The following is a 19,692-nucleotide window of genomic DNA, read 5'->3' on the forward strand; positions in this document are numbered from 1 at the left end:
TCGATCTCACTCTTACCACACTTCTTACACATAAGAGTGGTTGCTCCTTTAGTGGCCTTAGTATGGCAAACACCACATCCTATGTAATACCATGCAGATCCTTGCACAACATCATCAATGGTTGCTGTGCACTCAAACCAAGCAACCTGAAGACACTTGAAGACATCAGTAAAGACATATTTCGACTCATCCACTGCATACTAATATTGAGATTATATTACCTTAGCAGATGCCTCTCTCATGTAAGAGAAGAGTTCCTCCAAGGTTGCTGGCTCAGGCTTTATCACAGCCTCCGCATTTACTCGATTCGCAACATCCAAGTTGGAGTCCAACCTGAGATATTACTCAAACCAGAAACGTCAACAGTAGAAGCATGCAAACCATATCATTACACACTTAATCTGACACATACCAGGTGAGATAGTCTTCGGTTTCTTTGACGTCCCTGTCAAGGAAAACCCGCGAGGAGGCCATAGTCGACAGAGATACAACTACACAAAACGGTGGACAGGATTAGCATACATAACAATACAGCTGATACCTAATAAACTCGGTATAATTATAAAACAATCCGGATGCTAGTAAGTGAATGCTTAATTACTATTGAACTCTGACATCATTGCGAACACCACTTCTAACTATATAGTTTTATACAATCCGTATAACTCAGTATCTACACTCTTGTGACACACAGATATGTTCTCAGACTAATACAACATCTTAGCGAGCTAGAGGAGGGGGGGGGGAGGGGAAATACAAACCTCCAAAACGTCTGGGGTTCAAGGTAGTGGCTAAGATGACACGGGCAGTCCCTCCAGACGCCTTGAACTTTGCACTAAAATCAAATGCTGCCTTGTCCCAGAGGCATAGCTTCAGCACGGGTTCACTGCGACATCAAAAACACTCATGATTAGATAAACGTATGATGATGTGGTAGAAGCAAGAGAGCAACTCACTCATGTTTCTGAACATGGAGTTCAACTCGGCGAGATGCAGTTAACTCTGCCTCATCAATCTGGAAAGTGTCATTCGGAACCGCTCCATTCACAAGCTTGATGTGCCCAAGAAAATCTGCATTTGAAATCATTGGAATACAAAGTTATATGCCATGAGTTTCCATATTTTAAAAACCAAAGCCTTATAGGGTCTAGCAAAGTTGAAACTTACCATACAGACCACCTCGCATGTCACATGCTGCATCAAACTCTTCGTACCCATGAATCCGGAACCGGTCCATAGGGAAACAGATGGAGCTATCCTCGTGAACAGAGAGGACAGAGTTCCATGAGAGACTTATAGTCACTTCGGAAGAAGCGACCCGGAAGGAAGGCTTGCTCCTTGACCCGAAGAACTTGTGGAGTCGATAGGTAGCTCCTGCTCTTATGTGACGCATAAAAGTCTCCATCCTCGAGTGAGGGATGAATCCTTGAAGCACATTTGCCTGATGTCAAAAGAGAGACATTTAACATTAAGAAAATAAATAACTGAAGAATTACTCAATCCATGTGAACGGATACATAGATAGAAAGATAAAACCGTTACAAACGACATGAATTATTTCAAACACCGGTTCTTAATTTATTTTTTTTGGTTTCAAAACCCCTATGAGTAAACGATCTACTTAACCATTTTTGAAACAACATCAAATGCTCAAACGGTTCAGCTAAGGAAAAAAACTCATCTAATATATACATTTGATCTACCAATGCTCTTTATATGATTTTCAAACATAGAAGACGACAAATAATTAACTTTCAAATGCAAGAGTTCTCGGGTTATACCTCTTCGTCAATGAGAAGCATCTCGACACCGATCAGGACCTTCGTCTGAATATTCCAAGCCTCCCAGAAGTGGATCAGTCGGAACCGGACTTCGCCTTCGTGGGGTCCAAAGGTAACATCTCTGAAGGAGATCACCTCGCCCACATCGCCGGAGACGATTGATTTGCCCTTATCACCGACGGAGACAGATGATTTGTTCCTGACGCCGATTCTTACAGCCGAAGAAGCACCGGTCTTCACAACCTGTTTGCCTGGTCTGGTAGAGACAGGCGCACCTTTGGTTGGCTTCGCCGAATTCACATCGCCGGAATCGCCACCGGAGCCACCGGAGTTGACAGCTGGGGATACCGGAACGGCGGAGACAACCGTCGAGACCGCTGGCTGCACCGAGGGTACGACACCGGAATGAACACCGGATTGGTCACCGGTTTTGACCGGAGCAGAGAGGGCCGCCGCCTCGCATTTCGAATTCACAGGCTCGCTTGCACCGGTATTCTTCATCGCTATTGAGATTGGAGAGAGGAAAAGGAGCGATTGAGATTGGAGGGAGGAAAATGAAGTTTGGATGTAGATCCACTCTCGTCAAGTGCAGGTTTTATAGAAGACACGAAGAGGAAGCCAACGGACACCATTAATGGTGTTAATGGGGGATTGAAGAGTGCGAAGACGTGGGGAAAAATTTATTACACGGATCACTGTATTGCAGACGGAAGGAAGAGGAAGATGAACAGGATCGGTCACGACAATCCCAGTCGGCGATTAGGGTTCACGCAAGTAAACTGATGTGAGCAATACTGTGGGCTTACGGGCTGGACACCAAGATTTCGAAGCCCAGAGACAGAATTTGGTTCAAGCCCATCAGAGGCAAATAATTGGTGACATGGATGTATGCTTAGCTCCCATTGGTGGGAATTAAAAGAGTGACGTGGACACACTATCTATGAAGCTTATTTAGCTTTTAGTATAGTATTGATTTCTGTACAATTAATTAGCCTCCACCCAAGACAACAAGAACATGTCAAGTCAACGATAGAAGTCGTTTTTTATTATTCTCTTTTCATAAACATAGTGAATGTATATCTCCTTTTTTATTTTCGTAGTAATGTATGTTTGGCGTGAGCGTCCGTTTAAGTTATTAGCCAGCAAGTATAAGTTGCGTTTTTCCTCAAAAACCTTTCATAAAAAGTCTTTATTTTGATAAGACTCTTTAATAGATAAAGGTCGCATACTCATTACTGGTACTGATTTCTCAAAGTTTCTTTCTCACCATTTAATGCGAGTAAGAAAAGTCACCATTGTAAATTTGTAAATCCAAGTAGTCAAATCTGAAAACCCTGATTGTCAACAATTTTTGGGTGTACACACACGTGTGTACGTGTTTGTGTGTGTGCAGCCGGTACATGGTTGCACTTTGGTACGAGAATAAATGTGTCGAGAAATGGAACAATGTACATATAAATACGAATTTTGGGGAAGAAAACAGAATGGACGCAGGGGGATACTACAGTTATACCGACCGCCACGCTTAAGCACAAGACCCGAAAGGGATCAATAGCTATACCGACTGCCTCGCTTAAGTCGCCAAAATCAGGCTTGAACTCGAGCCACAAGCAGCCATGGAAAGTCTCTCATAATATGCACTATAACTAGCCAAATACACTACCAAATGGAGATCAAGTGACTCCAGACTATCACGGTAAGACCCGATCCCGGCCATTTAGACCGCGTTCGAATGCATACGTCGCTCGGTCCATACACTTTCCCAATTTTTTACCTTTAATTTGTAAATTCGCCTTTAAGCAAGAGTTATCTTAAACCTTAACTTATAACTACCTTAGTCAATTTTTAGCTTAGATCGTGTCAAATTATACACAGTAGAATATTATCTTTCAACCATTGTTTTAAAACCAATCTAACATTTGTCTGGCCGAATCATCTTAGTCTTGGTTAGTTTGTTCAACTACCAACAACTCAAAGGTCGATCCTAAATCCATACCAAGTTATACAAATCTGAGGTTCCATTCATTTAAACTATTTTATCTAGATCTATGCAAACATTGCTAGATGATATCTTTGCCACATCCATGGAGCTTGTTAGCTCATCGTCCCAGTTGACCCAGCTGAATTAGCTAGCTCATTCAGCTAGCCGAGCTAAACCATTTCACTTGAGCTTCCACCTACTCTCGTCTAACTGATCGAGCTACGAGTTAGCTTCGCCCAGCTCCCGGTCTACTCGTCCAGCCCTCTTACATATGCATAAACTCTTCCCTTTGGTACTTAGTCATTCAACTAACCATCCCCACAGACCAAGTAACCGTTGAGAAGTCTTCAATAGTAAATGATATGCATATAGCCCTTCTCGACTCATGTATCGTCCAACATCCTTATGCTTTGTAGGATATGATACCAAGTCCATCCCTTGGACTAATAATGCCCATCAGATCCCAAGTCAAACAACCAACCGCCCACATACTCAGAAATGATGAGTCTTAACTCTTACTTAACCGGCCATGGATCTATGTTCTAATCGAGCCGATCAGTCTTGCTCTTACAACTGATATCCTTTGATCAAGTTAGATCCGACACCTTGATCCATCATCTATGGATCATTTCATCCACACTCAACATGATTCGATAGCACACGGCCTTCCTTGAATAATCACACTTAGGCTCAACACTTATGGTCCACGCCACATAATACTAGCCATACTCTTTTTATGGCTCTTAGCCAATCCTTTACGCATAGCTTACCAACACCAAAGTTGATAACTAGCATTCCTTGTGGTCAATATATCATAGTGGAACGGCCTGGATCATATGACAGAAGAGACCATCGATCCGAATCACCCACGGATCATGGTTCCACCACCATTCCTTGTACGTCCTTTGCCTTATCTTGATTCATTTCATATTAATGCAAGTCGCCTTCTCCAAATCCAATCACGCCTCTTGGCTAGACACTCATGATACCATTCCTTTGAGTCAATTCGTGATCAACTCAAACCCATGAACCATGACTCCTCATTGAAGTCTAGCTGATGCATCACATTCGGCAATCACTTTGTATGAGCAATACATGTCTCCCCAATGCTTGCTTCTTATTCCAAACAAACTGGACCTTGCACTCCACATGGTTCCTCATATACTAGGACCCCCATATGGTTCATCCATGAGCCAGGTCAGTGATTCACTTCATGATCAAACCCAACACCAACACATGATCCTCCATGAATCACCATCCAATGTGTAGCATCTAACCATCATCCCACATAGATGAGTTAGATCAACTATGATCCGGTCCTTTCCTCAAGATCCTTATCCTTATAACACATCACAATATATTGTCTCCAAGGGGTTTTGTTAAGCTAGATAGGCTTCACACTTAAAACCAATTGGTTTTAGATTGGAAGCCCATCTAGCTTAACATGGTATCAGAGCCCGATCCACATCGATCTGGTCCAAATTTGGCCCATCGATCCTTGCCCGAACATTTCGAGATTGACGCTCAAAGAGACATCATCTCGAGGGGGCTATTAGACACAAAGTGTCCCACATCGGTAGTTGGAAGGGATCTTTAGTAATATATAAGATAGATGAGGCTCTCCACTAATCACCAATTGGTCTTAGATTGGAAGCCCATCTAGCTTAACAGGCGTAACATACTTGGCCTTGGTCACTCCAACAAGAGACAAAAATATAAACCGGGAAGTAATCATAAATCGGTTACCTTATATTTGATCTTCTGGATCTTGTCCTTCCCTTATCATCGACGGCCATGCTCATTCAAAGCACACCTTTATAAAAACTTGTCATATACCTACAGTATTGATAATATCCTTTCATGGATCGCACCAATATTATCTTCCATTGAACTCTCATGAAACCACTTCCACACTGCATCCGTCTTTAAGGCTCGGCCATTGAGAGTGAAGTACGGCATTTTCCCTTCTCTCCTGACCATTTATGTGTGTTATAAGGCTATAAAGGAAGCCTAGGGAGTATTCATAAATGATCAAAATCCATCAAAGGGTCGTGCATCACTTGCCTCTTGATTGCCCACAAAACTACCTCTTTGCTGCCTTCACACAACTCTCGGTCTTGGATTGCCCAATCCGACCATCTTTCCTTTTCTCTCTGTATTTCTTTGTGTAGAAGGGTGTAGAAGGAAACCATGGCATGCCTGCAAACCCACAGACTTGCCTTGCATTTATAGAAGAAGTGGTGGTTACTTCTCTAACCATTGCACCCATTCGGTATCAATTATGGCCATTCGATTTTCATCAATGGTCCATATCACATTCATTTGCCTTTGGCAGTTACCAGACGTCATGGACATGTCCAAACCAAGCCCAAACTGATTACCCAAGCCCCTGGGCCGATCCCAAGAGCCCACCGGTCCATCGCCACACATGGCCTGACCACAGTCCAGACCCGGCCCAACTGCCCAAGACCTGAACACTCAATCCAACTGAGTTGAGCTAATCCCCAGCTAACTCATCTGAGTGAGCTAGTCCATTCAGATCATAGAGCTGACACACTCTACTTGAGCTCCAACCGAGCTTCGTTCAGCTGGTTGAACTTCTTGCTCGCATCATCCAGATGTTATACACTTCGTGCAGTTTGATACTTCATCTTATTCACTATGTCTATGTATTTTGGTCCATTACTTGACCTAGACTAAGTTTTCTCATGATCTATTCCCATCATTCACTTCATTACACCTTGTTCACGATCTTTGCCATGATCTGAACCAAAACAATCTCGTTTCTATTGAAACATTTATGCCCTATGTTAAGTTCCAAGAACGGGGACATGACAATCACTAAGATATACATTTGGGCCAAACGAGACACCGCAAATGACAAAGAAATAGAGCCAAATACTATCACGACGTTTGTCGGCATGGAAAACTGAGGGACATTGGACTGTGACCTGAAGCAAAAACAGCCTCAGGTGTCTACGGAGAACTGACATGAAGAGCAAGAGACCAAAACTTCCAAACAATAACTATCCTTACTTGCCAAAAGGACGATAACTGTGACGAGACAAAGAAATCCAAAGAGAGTAGAAGCACCAAGCACCCATCTATCGGCCGTAGCCGACCACAAATCTAAAACTACGTGTCAAGTTTGACGAGCCATGAGAGAGAAAGCACCACTTCTACATGTTTGTCGTCGTCCTCGACTCGCCTCCGGTACGAACACCAGAACCCACTTGACCCCCAAGAAGAGGAGACTAAACCCTATAACGATGCGTAATTTTAAATCTTTAGAGCCTAACGCCGTCTCCGATAACAAGCTAATTAACGAATCTGCAAATTCATCAGAGAGACGCTCCATATTCATTCAGCTCGGGCTCAACACAACGTGGGAGGACTCTAAAGGGAAACATGACCACTCTCAAACCCATTAAAATCTGACTCCACCGTGAAACATTGCTCCAAATCACTGCGCCTAGATTCCAGAATAACAGATCCACCACATGCGGTTTATATCGCATTTATCTTCTTTGCAATATAAACCAGATTCAGGTATCATTTAGTTTGGTTTTAAAAAACAGTATTTCTTTCTGTGCAAGATGCAAATTATGACCTAGTGTTCTAATAATATATACACGAAAAACGAAATTTTTCAGTTTTGTCTGTATTTCTATGTGGATGTTATATTCAACCACTAAATCAAATCGTATGAGATAGTTTGCTGGTAATGGTGACGGATCTAGATGTAAATTGTACATTGAGCATAATTATTATCTTATATCTCTATAATATTATTTGAGAAATCAGTTTCATATGTCGCGTTCACGTTAATTTTTACAATGGTTGATTACACTGATACCCATAAGAATTAAAATATTACTTTTAAAATATTATTATCAATTTTTGTTTAGTTTTTCTTTTTTAAAACATTCCAGCTAACATATATAATAAAAAGGAAACATTTATAAAGTTTTTAAAATGGACCAAAAAAAGAAAATATATGCATATATGATATGATTTCATTAAAAATGAAAGTTCAGAAAATAGTAATATTCCGTTTAAAAATATTTTTAAATAACATAAATATACATTAAAATAATAAAATACTTTCTTTATATATATTTTTTCTTAGATGAAAAATATATATTTGTATATCATGTGGTTTCATAAATAAATCACATAGATATTCTTGATATTAGAAAAAAAAAATATTATTTCTTTTAAAACATAATTTTCTAGCAATACAAAAATATAAATTTTTAAAGTAATAGAGTTTTTTTTATATATATATTTTCTTAGATGATTATATAGAATAATTAGGTAACATAAACTGATATGTGTTTAATCGACCAAAATAAATTATAATAAGTATTACTGAAATGTTTTATTTATTTTTCATATATTTAGATGACTATAATATCTTTCAATTCAGCAAACAAATATAAGTAAATTAAATTTTACTTATATGATATGATTTTTCAAATACAATCACAATTTGTAATGCTTATGTTAAGAGATATTAGGAAAACAAAACTAAAAATAAAATTTAACAATAAACATCTTTTGATCAAATAATTACAGAATATTTTAAAATAACATAACTCTGTATACTTTAACGAGATAGATATATTATATTTTATCATTATTAAAATTATTTTTTCCTTAATACAAAATTTGCTTTTAAAATTTATGTTTTTATGTTTGGAAAACTTAGTATAACCATAATCAAAATACCAAAGCAAATCTGAATTCTCATTTTTAAGGTTATTTTAAATGAATTTCAGTTTCCCATTCAATAATTCTAAGGCATAAAATCATTTATAATTTATAAAATATTTTTATTATTTTAAATATCGATATGTGTTCATGAGCTTCCAAAAATTTATCATTTACTTATTTTGTAACTTTCCGTTGATCGCTTTATTTTCTAATATTTTTTTAAAAACAACAACATATATTTTGATATATTATAAAAATACATGCACATTTAAACAATAAATAAAGTTATTATTTTTGACTGAATAATAGTAAAAATAAGTACAATTTAGTTTGTATTTGAAAGAATTGTAACTCAATATACTCACAACAGGAGTGACTCGATTAATCCAACTTATATCTAAAACCATAAATTTAACTATAACAAAAATATATAATTTTTTAATAATAATAATTTATTATCCAAATATAAATGATATAATGAGTCAAAACACATTAAAAATGAAAATAATATATTAACCAACTGTTACAGTTTAGTTATTTTGTAAAATTTATATATATACATCAGACTTCAAAATATTATCATTATATTAATTTATGTATTTGGAATCAGTGACTTTATTTTTATTTAATTTCTAAGCATGATATATCTTAAGTTATATGTAATCTTTTTAAAATATATTTACATATCTAAGATAACAACCAACCTAATAAGAAAATTAATCAAAATTTTAATATAGTTAGAATAAAAAGTATTATAGTTGAATTAAAAAAATAGATGTAATCCAATATACTCAAATGATGACTAAACTGACTATAAAATAACAAAACCGACTAGATATAACATATCTAAAATCATATGCCTAATTAAAGTGAAATAATATTATTAATATAAATTATGCAAACAAATTATAAATTAATTTAAAACTAAATAAATAGCAATCATTTATTATAATATGTTTACTTTATAAATATTTATACTCGTGCATGAGTACGGGAAAACCACCTAGTATCTTAATAAAATTGAATATCAACACTGGCATCATAAAAGTCGTGCAAAACTACACTAATTACAAAATTTATCCCTCTTATACCTAACCTAGATTTGCCTTTGACTAGTAAACATGGATAGCTGGATAAATAAATGAGAATTGTTTGGAAAATGAATAACATATTAGATACTTATTTTTATTTACATATTTAGTCAGTGTATTTACAATAAATTAAGTACTTTCTTTTGTATTTCTTTTTATTTAAAAATTCTGGCACTGCGTTTAAAATCAATTTAAATTAATTATTACAATGATTGTTGTTTATTTGTGGTGAAGGTAAAAACACAAACTGAAATATATAATATATATTATATAAAAAAAATATATAGTATTACCTTATTTAATATAGTCAAATAAAAAAATTTTGAGAGGCTAATTTTCATGAAAAAAATATCATAAAATTAATAATAATACATAGAAAACTAATACAAAAAAATAAAATTTTTAGTATGTTTTTTCATTTTAAAATAAATTAACAAAAAAACAATATGTTAATATATGAATAGTACAATTATATCAAATTGCATCAAACTATAAATTTTTAATATAATATTATTTACAAATAAAAAAATTATTATCAAACATCTATATTGTAAAATAATATATTTTATTCTATATATAAATTACAAAACACAAAAAATATACATGGATTTGATCAAAATATATGTATATATATGACATTTTTTTATAAAATCAGCAAATTTATGAGTTTATATTGAAAAAAATTAAATCAAACATTCGCGTGTGGGTGCTGACGAAATTCTAGTGTATATTTAAAATTATAGAGTATGTGAATGAGAATACATATAATACAGTAGGGTGGGTTTATAATGGGCTCAAACGATTCTTCGTGGGTTTGTAAAATCTCTGATACTAGCCCATAAATTGTACAATGCTCACAAAAGCACAATATCACTTTCTTGGATCAACTGAACTAAAAGCCCTGTAATGTTTGATAGTCCTTTCCATTTTAGCCCTTTTGTAGGTTGATTCCACCATATCTGAAACTTTAACGTACGCACATGACCATGTCTAAAGACATAACAAATATTGGGTGAGAAATCGATGATAAATTTGGAATTAGCTCTCCATCATGAGATGAATCATACAATGTTAAGTAGAAAAATGGAGTTAGGGAAGGAAACCATGAGGAGAAGCAATCTGAAACAGTTAGAACATCTCCGTTGAAATATGGTTTCATAAATGAGAAAAACTATTGTATGATTAGCTGAGAACGGGGGGACATAAAAGGAGTCCCCGCCACACTCTCAACCACAAATTTTGTTTTCCTGGAAAAGAGAACCACGTGGGCTTTATTGATCAGTCGCTTTTCTAAAATTTGGTTTGGTGTAGTTTTATAGGAAAAGTCCAGCAGCACCATCAGACAAAATGAACAGAGAGTCAATCAATCAATAATTCAGTTGCCTTAAATGATTAAACGATGAACGAACCACCCCATGCACCAGTACCTTCCCCTGTCTTTGCTTTTACGAGCAATTAATTCTATCATACATTACTCATATTCAATCAACTAGTAAAAATGCATGCATAATCACATTCATTCAAATAATTAAATTTTTTAAAAAAAAGTCTAATCGACCAATCGATTGAGCACGGTTAATTTAATATTTAAGTCAAACACACATTTAAAACAATTTAAAAGTAGGAAAGGAAACATGACCAAATAACTATCAATTTTATCGGTCTCCAACAACAACGACGGCCTTAAATATTATACGTAGGAGCTAAGCTACCCCATATCGCGGACGTGGAAGACGACGCTGTAGTTTGCCGGAAACATTCCAAAGAAATTGTTGTCGGCGCGTTGGATGGAGATGGAGACGCTGACGACGACTTCAGACCCGAATCGTTTGCTGACTCTGATGATACCAGAGCACCACCAAACAAATTTAATAAGAGAGAGAAAAATTAGTTAATGAAATTATTCAATCTGTAATTAATTAAATGGATATGAGAAGTAGGTGAAATCAAAGTACTTGAAGTGTTGATAATATCCGTAGTGTGTTTGCCGCTGGCGGAGGCTGCCTGGTGACATTTACGGCGGCGGCGGTTATGGTCGGCAAGTCGCTTACGGCAGCTCCGTTTCCCGTTGTCGAATTCCGACAGCAAATGGAACCTGTGAAAAAAAGTTAAGATATTAATATTTTTCTTCCAAAAATCACCACAGATAAGACGACTGAGTAATTAATTTAAGTACGAGAAAAGTTTAAATGATTTTTCGTTGGGTTGTGTAAATTTGAAAAGGAGGAGAGTATCCATTGCCATCGGGATCACCCACAGCCACAGAGAGTACGTACACACACACACTAGTCTCAATGATTGAGTGCGAAGGGAGAGAGAGAGAGAACTATTAAATTAACCGTTCTTTAATAACGCTAATTATACTTATTTTTTAAAAAAATCCTATCTTTAACTAAGAATTACTACTCCGTATGTACAACAATATAAGTGGAACGGAACATTAATATAATTAAGTATGTGTACGGACAATAACATGCTCCCCACACATGACACAGTCCCTGCGCCCATGGACCATGGATTTTACAAAGGTAAACAACATGTACGGACGGGGCAAGAGGCCTAATGATATGTGTATGTGTCAAAGGTGGGATCTTTAGGAGACAGAAAATAAAAATAAAAATAAAAATAAAAAATAAAAGTAAAAGATAGAACCTGCTGCATTGCTGGCAAAAGCGCTGGCTGAGCCCGGCGGCCACAACCGTGGAAGCTTTCGAGTGGAACTCGCAGACTTTGTGGCGACGGTGATAGTGTTTGGCGTGGCTCAGATCCGCGTTGCATCTCTCCGCTTGGCACCGCGGAGTAGCGGTAGTGCTACCCATTCCGAGCTCCCCGGTTCGAGACCGCCTGTACAGCCTGCTCACGAAATCGTCGTCTCCGGCCGAGAAGTAAGTGCGTCCTCCCAGATTCAGGCCGATCCTGTTTGACGTGCAGAAATCGAGCGGCGAGCGAGAGACGACGTCCACTTCGGTCTTGGGTATGAGGAAGTTGTAAGAAGAAGAACCGGATCCTGCTGGCCCGGTTTGGTCGAATGACGAGAACAAGGCCGAAGCGGGAGAGTGAGCATGGTAGATGGAATCTGGTGAGGAGGCGTAAGGGTTAGCGTCGTAGAAGGAGTGATGGAACTGGTTGGTTGGGATGTGAGCGGTCTGATGATGATGACCATATAAGACGGTCAGGTGTTGTTGGTTGGACAGGGAAGAAAACAGCGGTGGAGGAAAGTTGTTGTAAGAGGACTGATGATGATGATTAGTTTGGGTCGACTCAAAAATGGACAAGGCTCGGGTTGGGTCAAGGTCCTGATGATGATGGTGTCGTTGTTCTTCTCCGGATACCATAATGGCGGAGGGGTTGTCCCATTCGTAGTCCAACATTTTCCTGGAATACTATTGAGGAGATCCCGAGGAAGATCTCTCTCTCTTCTTTTCTTTTTTTTTATTGGTGTAATTTAATTAAAGAACAAAGTGAAAGAGAAGGATGAGAGGCTGATAAAGGAAGGGGGGAGGAGACATGTCGGTGCGTAATAGGTTATGGAGTGGTTTTAATTGTCTGAAAGCAAGCGACGTACTATACCTCTATTAGAATTAGAGTCTTTCCCCTCCTGCCAAATACCTCTCTCTCTTTGATGAGTGTGAGTGTGACTCTGCAGTTTAATTCGAAAACCCTAACTTTCTATTTGAGGAAGGTTTCTCTAGAGATTTTCACTCGCTACATATCTCTTTTTCTTTTTTCACTGCGTACATCTCTAAAATGATTGTTTTTTTTTTGATGAAAGTCTCTAAAATGATTGTTTACTTTATGTTTGTTTATCTAGTAAAAATGAGGTGGATTTACCTTAAAAAGATAGTGTGCCCTACTTAGGTATAATAAAGTGAAGATGGAGAAGAAAGGAACTAGTCACATGGGTAGTGAAGCTCTCTCTCATGTCCAGTGTGGGTGTTTGAATAATCTTAATGTACCAAACATCAATCGGTGATATGCACCATTACTAGTAATTTATTATTGTACCTTAATCTGAATCATTCCAAATGTATCTCCTCTACTAGTGCACGTATTGCTTTTGCTGAACCTCTCATTGATATTTGCTTTGACAAAGAGTAGCTACTTACTGAATTTTGAAGTAAAAAGTAAAAAAATATAAAAACTATAGAAAAAAGTAGGGAGAAGAAAGAGGACTTGTGAATTGTGTGGTCAAGGATGATTGGGTGTGTGTAAACGCGTTCGGTGTGATTGTGTGGTCTATCGTCTGCGCCTGGGCCACTCTGTTTCCAACAAATCATCAAAATCGTCGTTTTTGAAAAAATATTAATAATAACTTATAGCAGTTTCGTTACATTATATTACTAGTAGTATTTTCTACGGAACTAATAATAATACAGATGTATTTCACGAGCAGATAAATATCTTTTTTTTTTCTGATCAAAAGCAGATAAATATCTAAATTTAAAATTTTAGGAGAGAACAGAAAAAAAGGAACAGGGAGGAAGACGCCAAGAAGGTACTGCGAAATGCTGTTGGGGTTTAGAAAGACAGGATGGCACTCCCGTAATTAGTAGGAAAATGAAGGTGGATCGTTTAAGGGAGGACAGAAAGAGTGACCGAGCGTATCTGCATTCGCCTCTCTCTCCTCACGCGCTCACAGTACTACTGCATACTACCCGACGGTTCAGATTCAACCGTGACACGTGACGCTGTAGGGAAGAGAGTAGAGGGAGGCGCGAGAGTGAGATGGTAATGAGTCCAAAAATTGAGGAGGGTAGGCCCATTTAGGTGCCAAAAGGCTGCCATCGACGTTGACCCAATCGTACGGACTGTATTATCCTTCTCTCTCCTCTTCTGCTTTTATTCAAAAGAAATTCAAATATAAAAACTTTCAATTTTCGTAACCTATTATTGTTACCGATGTTTTTTTTTTTTTACCAATGTTATTGAAAATATAGAATACTGAACTTTACTATATACATATAGCGTATTATTGACTGCATGCTCTTAATTTAGCCGAGAAGATGATAGATATCCCACTAATATTTGCTTGTTTGGAACGGACTGAATTTAAGTTTCATATTGTTCACATAATTAGAAATAAGTACGAAGCTTAGTCTAGTTGATAAATCTAACAGTTTACCAATATGGTACAAACAGTTACGTTCTTTTTGAAAAGATTTGTGGCGTACGTGTGTGAGTATCCTAAATTGATAATCCACTCAAGATTAGCTTGATGCAAAATGTTAAGGCAAAATACATGATTTTATAAATCGATTACTATAATAGGTAAAACATGAGCTATATTAGAGTAAAACTTGAAATACGTTTTTTACCAATTTTTTTTTAAAAAAAATTTACCGAAATTAAGAAAGGATGCATAAGGATAGAAAAAAATAAGAAGAAAAGGGGAGGATAATGTTGCACCAGACATGTTGCCTTGTCAACATCTCTTAATTGAGAAACCACTTATTGCACTTGCTCTCTCTTTCACTCATGACTCCTCCCCACTTTGCTCTTTTCTCACTGTAATATGGCCCAGAAATTACCCTACAAGAATATTATATAGGTTATGTTTATACATGTGTTTGTGTGACATGTGTATTTTGAAAAAGAAAATATGTAATACACATGCAGTAATACATATGCATTTATTTTGTAAAAAGGATTAAGCGATTGTTTGAGGATGTTTATGTTTTGACATTGTATGGGCGGGCAATCCATATGTAAAAAGTGCAAAACTCTGTGGGGGTCCATCCTTTTTTGGGCCTTTTTGTTATATGATATTGTAAAAAAAACTATTATAAGCCCATATATTAATTCGCAGTTTTTTTTATTTGATTATCAAGCAGCATGAAATGAGCATTGTTTAAAAAACTCACCTCTCTATAATAATAATATAGCATGTGAGTAGGAAGGAATGTTGGAAAAAGTCAAAAGCAACAGCACGTGTCACAAGCTCAAGGACTCATTCATTTGGAACCACACAAACAAAGAAGACACCAAACCCATTACTTCCACTGAAAACAAGGGCTTCCTCCTTTTTAACTCACTCACCAAACACTTACTTAGACACACCTCAAAAAGCCATGCAGAACTCATCATGCATTGATTTGATCATGTTCAGTAGTCAAGGACAACACGATGAAGGCAATATGTCACGTCCTCCATGGAAGAGGGAGAGATCGAATCATCATCTTAACTTGTATCCAAACGAAGACGAAGAGCTTGCCAACTGTCTTGTGTTGCTGTCCAATTCAGGGAATGCTTACAACAACAATAACAGGCACGGACACGGCAAGAGCAAAACCGTGAAAAAACAAAAAACTGCACATGTTTTCCAATGCAAAGCTTGCAAGAAGGTATTTGCGTCGCATCAGGCATTGGGTGGACACAGGGCAAGCCACAAGAAAGTGAAGGGTTGTTTTGCCTCTCAAGATAAAGAGGAAGAAGAAGAAGAGGAGGAATACAAAGAAGATGACGATGAAGAGGAAGAGGAAGACGATGAAGAAGAAGAGGAAGAAGACAAGCCAACGGCTGCGGCTCACATCATCGCCAGAAAGAGATCCAACGCTCACGAATGCACCGTCTGCCATCGCGTATTCTCATCGGGACAAGCCTTGGGAGGTCATAAGAGATGTCACTGGTTAACACCTTCCACTTATCTTCGTATGACGCCACTACATGATTCTTCTGCCGTGAGGTCTCAGGCGCTAGATCAGCCATCTCTAGATCTCAACTTAGCTTGCCAGGAGTATTCCGTTGATCCAACGGTCATGAGCGTGGGTAGAGATGGTGGTGGCAACAATCACAACGCTACTTCATCTAGTTCATGGTTAAAACTCGCTAGTGGTGATTGGTCTTGATGACTGACTTATTGATTAAGTTGCTGGTTATATATCCATTCGTTTATATATACTTCACATACAATTAAAGTGCATTACTTAATTTATAGAGTTGTATGGATTTATTATACTAATACTACTAGATTTTGACCCCCGCTTTAGAAGCGCGGAATATTTTACGATAAAAAATTTCACTAATAATTTAACAAATATTTTGGTAATTTTTAAAGAGTGTGTATTTAAAATATTTTTGCATTTAAATCAATGTTTTTAAATTCAACCCGATTGTGATTATATCCGTTAATCCGGATATCTGACAGATCAAGTTTGGTTTTTAAAATATTCATATTAAAAAAAATCACTAAATTCAAGACTAACCGACTGAACTGATGGATGACTGATGGATGACCGATATGTAATCTTATAATCCAAATTTTAAAGTTCATTATTTTGCAATTTATGAAATTATGACGTTTCTACAAAATTTTAAAGAGAAAATGATAGATATAAAATAAATAAGATTAATTATTGTATTGTCTGGAAACGTTGATAGTAGTATAAAAATATATATTGTTTGAAAACATTGATAATAGTATAAAGAAATAAGTATATTGTTTGGAAACATAGATAGTAGTATAAAGAAAGTAATATTAGTGATTTAATGTAAGTTTAACTATAAAATATAAATGTGTATTTAATTTAAAAACTTACAAAATAAATGTTAGGTCCAACAGAATGTTTCTGTTTTAATAAGATAGATACACTTCACGCCATAACTTGCTCTAGACCAATACTTCCATTTATATATAGTTTATTTAGAGTACTAGGATAAGACATGCGCATTGCGTCACGTGAATTTTATGATAAATATTTAAAATATATAATATTGATAAATGATGTCAAATCAGTAATATTTCAGCTTTATTATAGAGTTGTATGGATTTGTTATAGAGTATTTAGGGTGTATATACACCAAAAATGCCAAAATTTGCGAAATATCCGATCACTGTAGCGGACACTGTGTACTTTTTTTAAATACCAAAATAACCCTATTCTCCTATTCTCCTACACATGTCCTAGATTAGATTTTTCTCTCTCATTCTCTCTCTCACGTGTGACCCTTTACAATTCAAGTCTGCATTTTACTTCTTTTTTCACAAATAGCTTTATCTTCTCTTTTTTTTTCTCAATCCCTTTATATCTTTTTGATTATAAACATGGATTATCCAGCGTGAACGTCTCATCTCCTCCCTTTGATATTGATTGTCGTCTCAGATACCATCTTTAAAAGCTGTTCAGCGGCACCGTAAGCTCGTCACACAGTCTCGCGGTTGTGAATTCGCTTTTGGCTAGGTATGTTCTATTCAACACATGTATGGATCCATTGAGTACTACCCGAAATTGATAAGTACGACCTATTATCGATTCATGGATCAGCAAAACATCCTCGTTGTATGGATCAGCAGGATAGTCTAAAAATGATAGGGTTCTAAACAAGATTGACAAGGACGGTATCACTTTTTCATTTTTCAATTTTTAGCTGATACATATTTGGGTATCTGTTACCAAGTGCAGATACCGTTAAATGATAACTTGTTAGTAAAATGTTACAAAAATTGTTGTTGTAAAATAAATAGCTTGTAAATTTCTAAAGGATACGTGGACATATAGATAATTCATGTTTGGTTAGTTGTTACAAAACATGTTAGAAGCTAGTATACTTATTGCTAAGATTTATAAAAACAATTCTTTTATCTGATACATGATTTATTAGATGTTACAAAATATGTTACAATAATAACTTAATTATTATCTGTTTAACTCTATGTTTGTTAACCGTTAACTATTATTTTATCATATATTAACCAATAAATTACACATAATACTAGTTTTACATGGTAAATAAAATGTTAGGTATCAAATAACTCAATGTTAGAGATCAATTGTACTTAATAAGTATAGATTTATGATAATAATGTTTCCCACTAACAATTCATATAACATTTAACATCAAAGATTAGTTTTTAATGCCTTTTCTTAGCACACTAAAATTATGTTGACGTTCCTTGATGTATACTGCTATTCTTTCATTAGAAACAGCTGTATATAATTGATTCATCAAGATCTTGCGATCAATCATTCTCTCTTATTCATTTATTGAACTTTCTTATATCTACAGCTCAGAGATTGTTGGGAGCATATGTTCTTTGATTCCATGACTGACGGCGGCGCCTGCAAGGACAACGAGTTTGAAGAGGAGCTAGGTGTTGGAGTGCTATCAGAAATATAATTGGTTGTGTTTCGGCGATTTAGAAAGTAGATCAACAAAGGCAAATTTGAGAAGATTATATTGATGTTGATGAATGATAAAATTGTCGCTAGAAAGAGAAAGAGATGAAAAAAAATAAATGTTGAAGATGGAGATTGAACTTTTTCTCTCTCACTCTCACGTGCTGAATTGAAAGGGCATAAGCGTCAGTTTGTGTTCATTTTGCTACAGGAATTGATATTTTACAGCTGTTGGGGTAGTTCTCTAATTTTGGTCTCATTTATGTATATGTAGCAAATTAACTCTTTATTAAATGAGGTTTCCACTCATATGGTTTATCATTATTTGCATATTTGTGAAACAAATTTTTACACCAACAATTTTTTTTTAATGTGGATGTTTAGTAATTTCAATGATTTATAATCATTTAAAAAACAATGAAGATTTCAAAATTAAAATATTAACTTTTCAATATATGTTCAATGCAAATATCAAAATATTAGTATGTATTTTCATACGATGTATAGTTTAATTTAAATGATATGAAATATATATATATATATATATATAAACTTATTAAAATGAATTTATTTATTCATACGGTCTTATAATCATTGTATCCTAATATAAAAAAAATTAAACCTTGATCACAAAGGTTTATATAAGATTTTTAACAGTTTTAGTAATTTATACTCCTTTTGAAAAATTCAAAATACAACATATACAAAAAAATCTATTTTTTATTATATCACTAATGTAATTGTGTAATTTATTTTAATAATAAAGAATTAAACAAAAGTAATAGAAAGTATACAAATTATTATCAAATCTTTATTATTTAAGATTATTAATTGTCGTATATATATTTTAATCACATTAGGTAATTTCGTAGGTTTTATTGAAGGAAAAATATATGCGACCAATGTAATTCTAGAGAGTATTATTTTTAGACTATAGTTTATATAAGGTACTTTAGAATTTTTTGAAATAGGATTTGGAAGTCATACACAAGTGCCATATAGGATGGAGT

At 35.7% G+C, this 19,692-nt stretch overlaps 1 protein-coding gene and 1 pseudogene across 1 annotated transcript; one reads left to right on the top strand and one right to left on the bottom strand.

Moving 5' to 3' along the window:
* Positions 1-11,084: 11,084 nt before the first annotated feature.
* Positions 11,085-13,038, bottom strand: LOC108859848 (squamosa promoter-binding-like protein 8). Its single transcript, XM_018633756.2, has 3 exons — positions 12,222-13,038; positions 11,525-11,664; positions 11,085-11,407 (listed from the first exon to the last, which is right to left on the bottom strand). Exons 1-3 carry the CDS (start codon positions 12,938-12,940, stop codon positions 11,253-11,255), a joined length of 1,014 nt encoding a protein of 337 aa, XP_018489258.2. The 5' UTR covers positions 12,941-13,038; the 3' UTR covers positions 11,085-11,252.
* Positions 13,039-15,452: 2,414 nt separating this feature from the next.
* LOC108859849 (uncharacterized) lies at positions 15,453-16,532 on the top strand (annotated as a pseudogene).
* The last annotated feature ends 3,160 nt before the right edge of the window (positions 16,533-19,692 follow it).

This window comes from Raphanus sativus, chromosome 5, assembly GCF_000801105.2.
Source record: "Raphanus sativus cultivar WK10039 chromosome 5, ASM80110v3, whole genome shotgun sequence".
Lineage (NCBI taxonomy): Eukaryota > Viridiplantae > Streptophyta > Magnoliopsida > Brassicales > Brassicaceae > Raphanus > Raphanus sativus.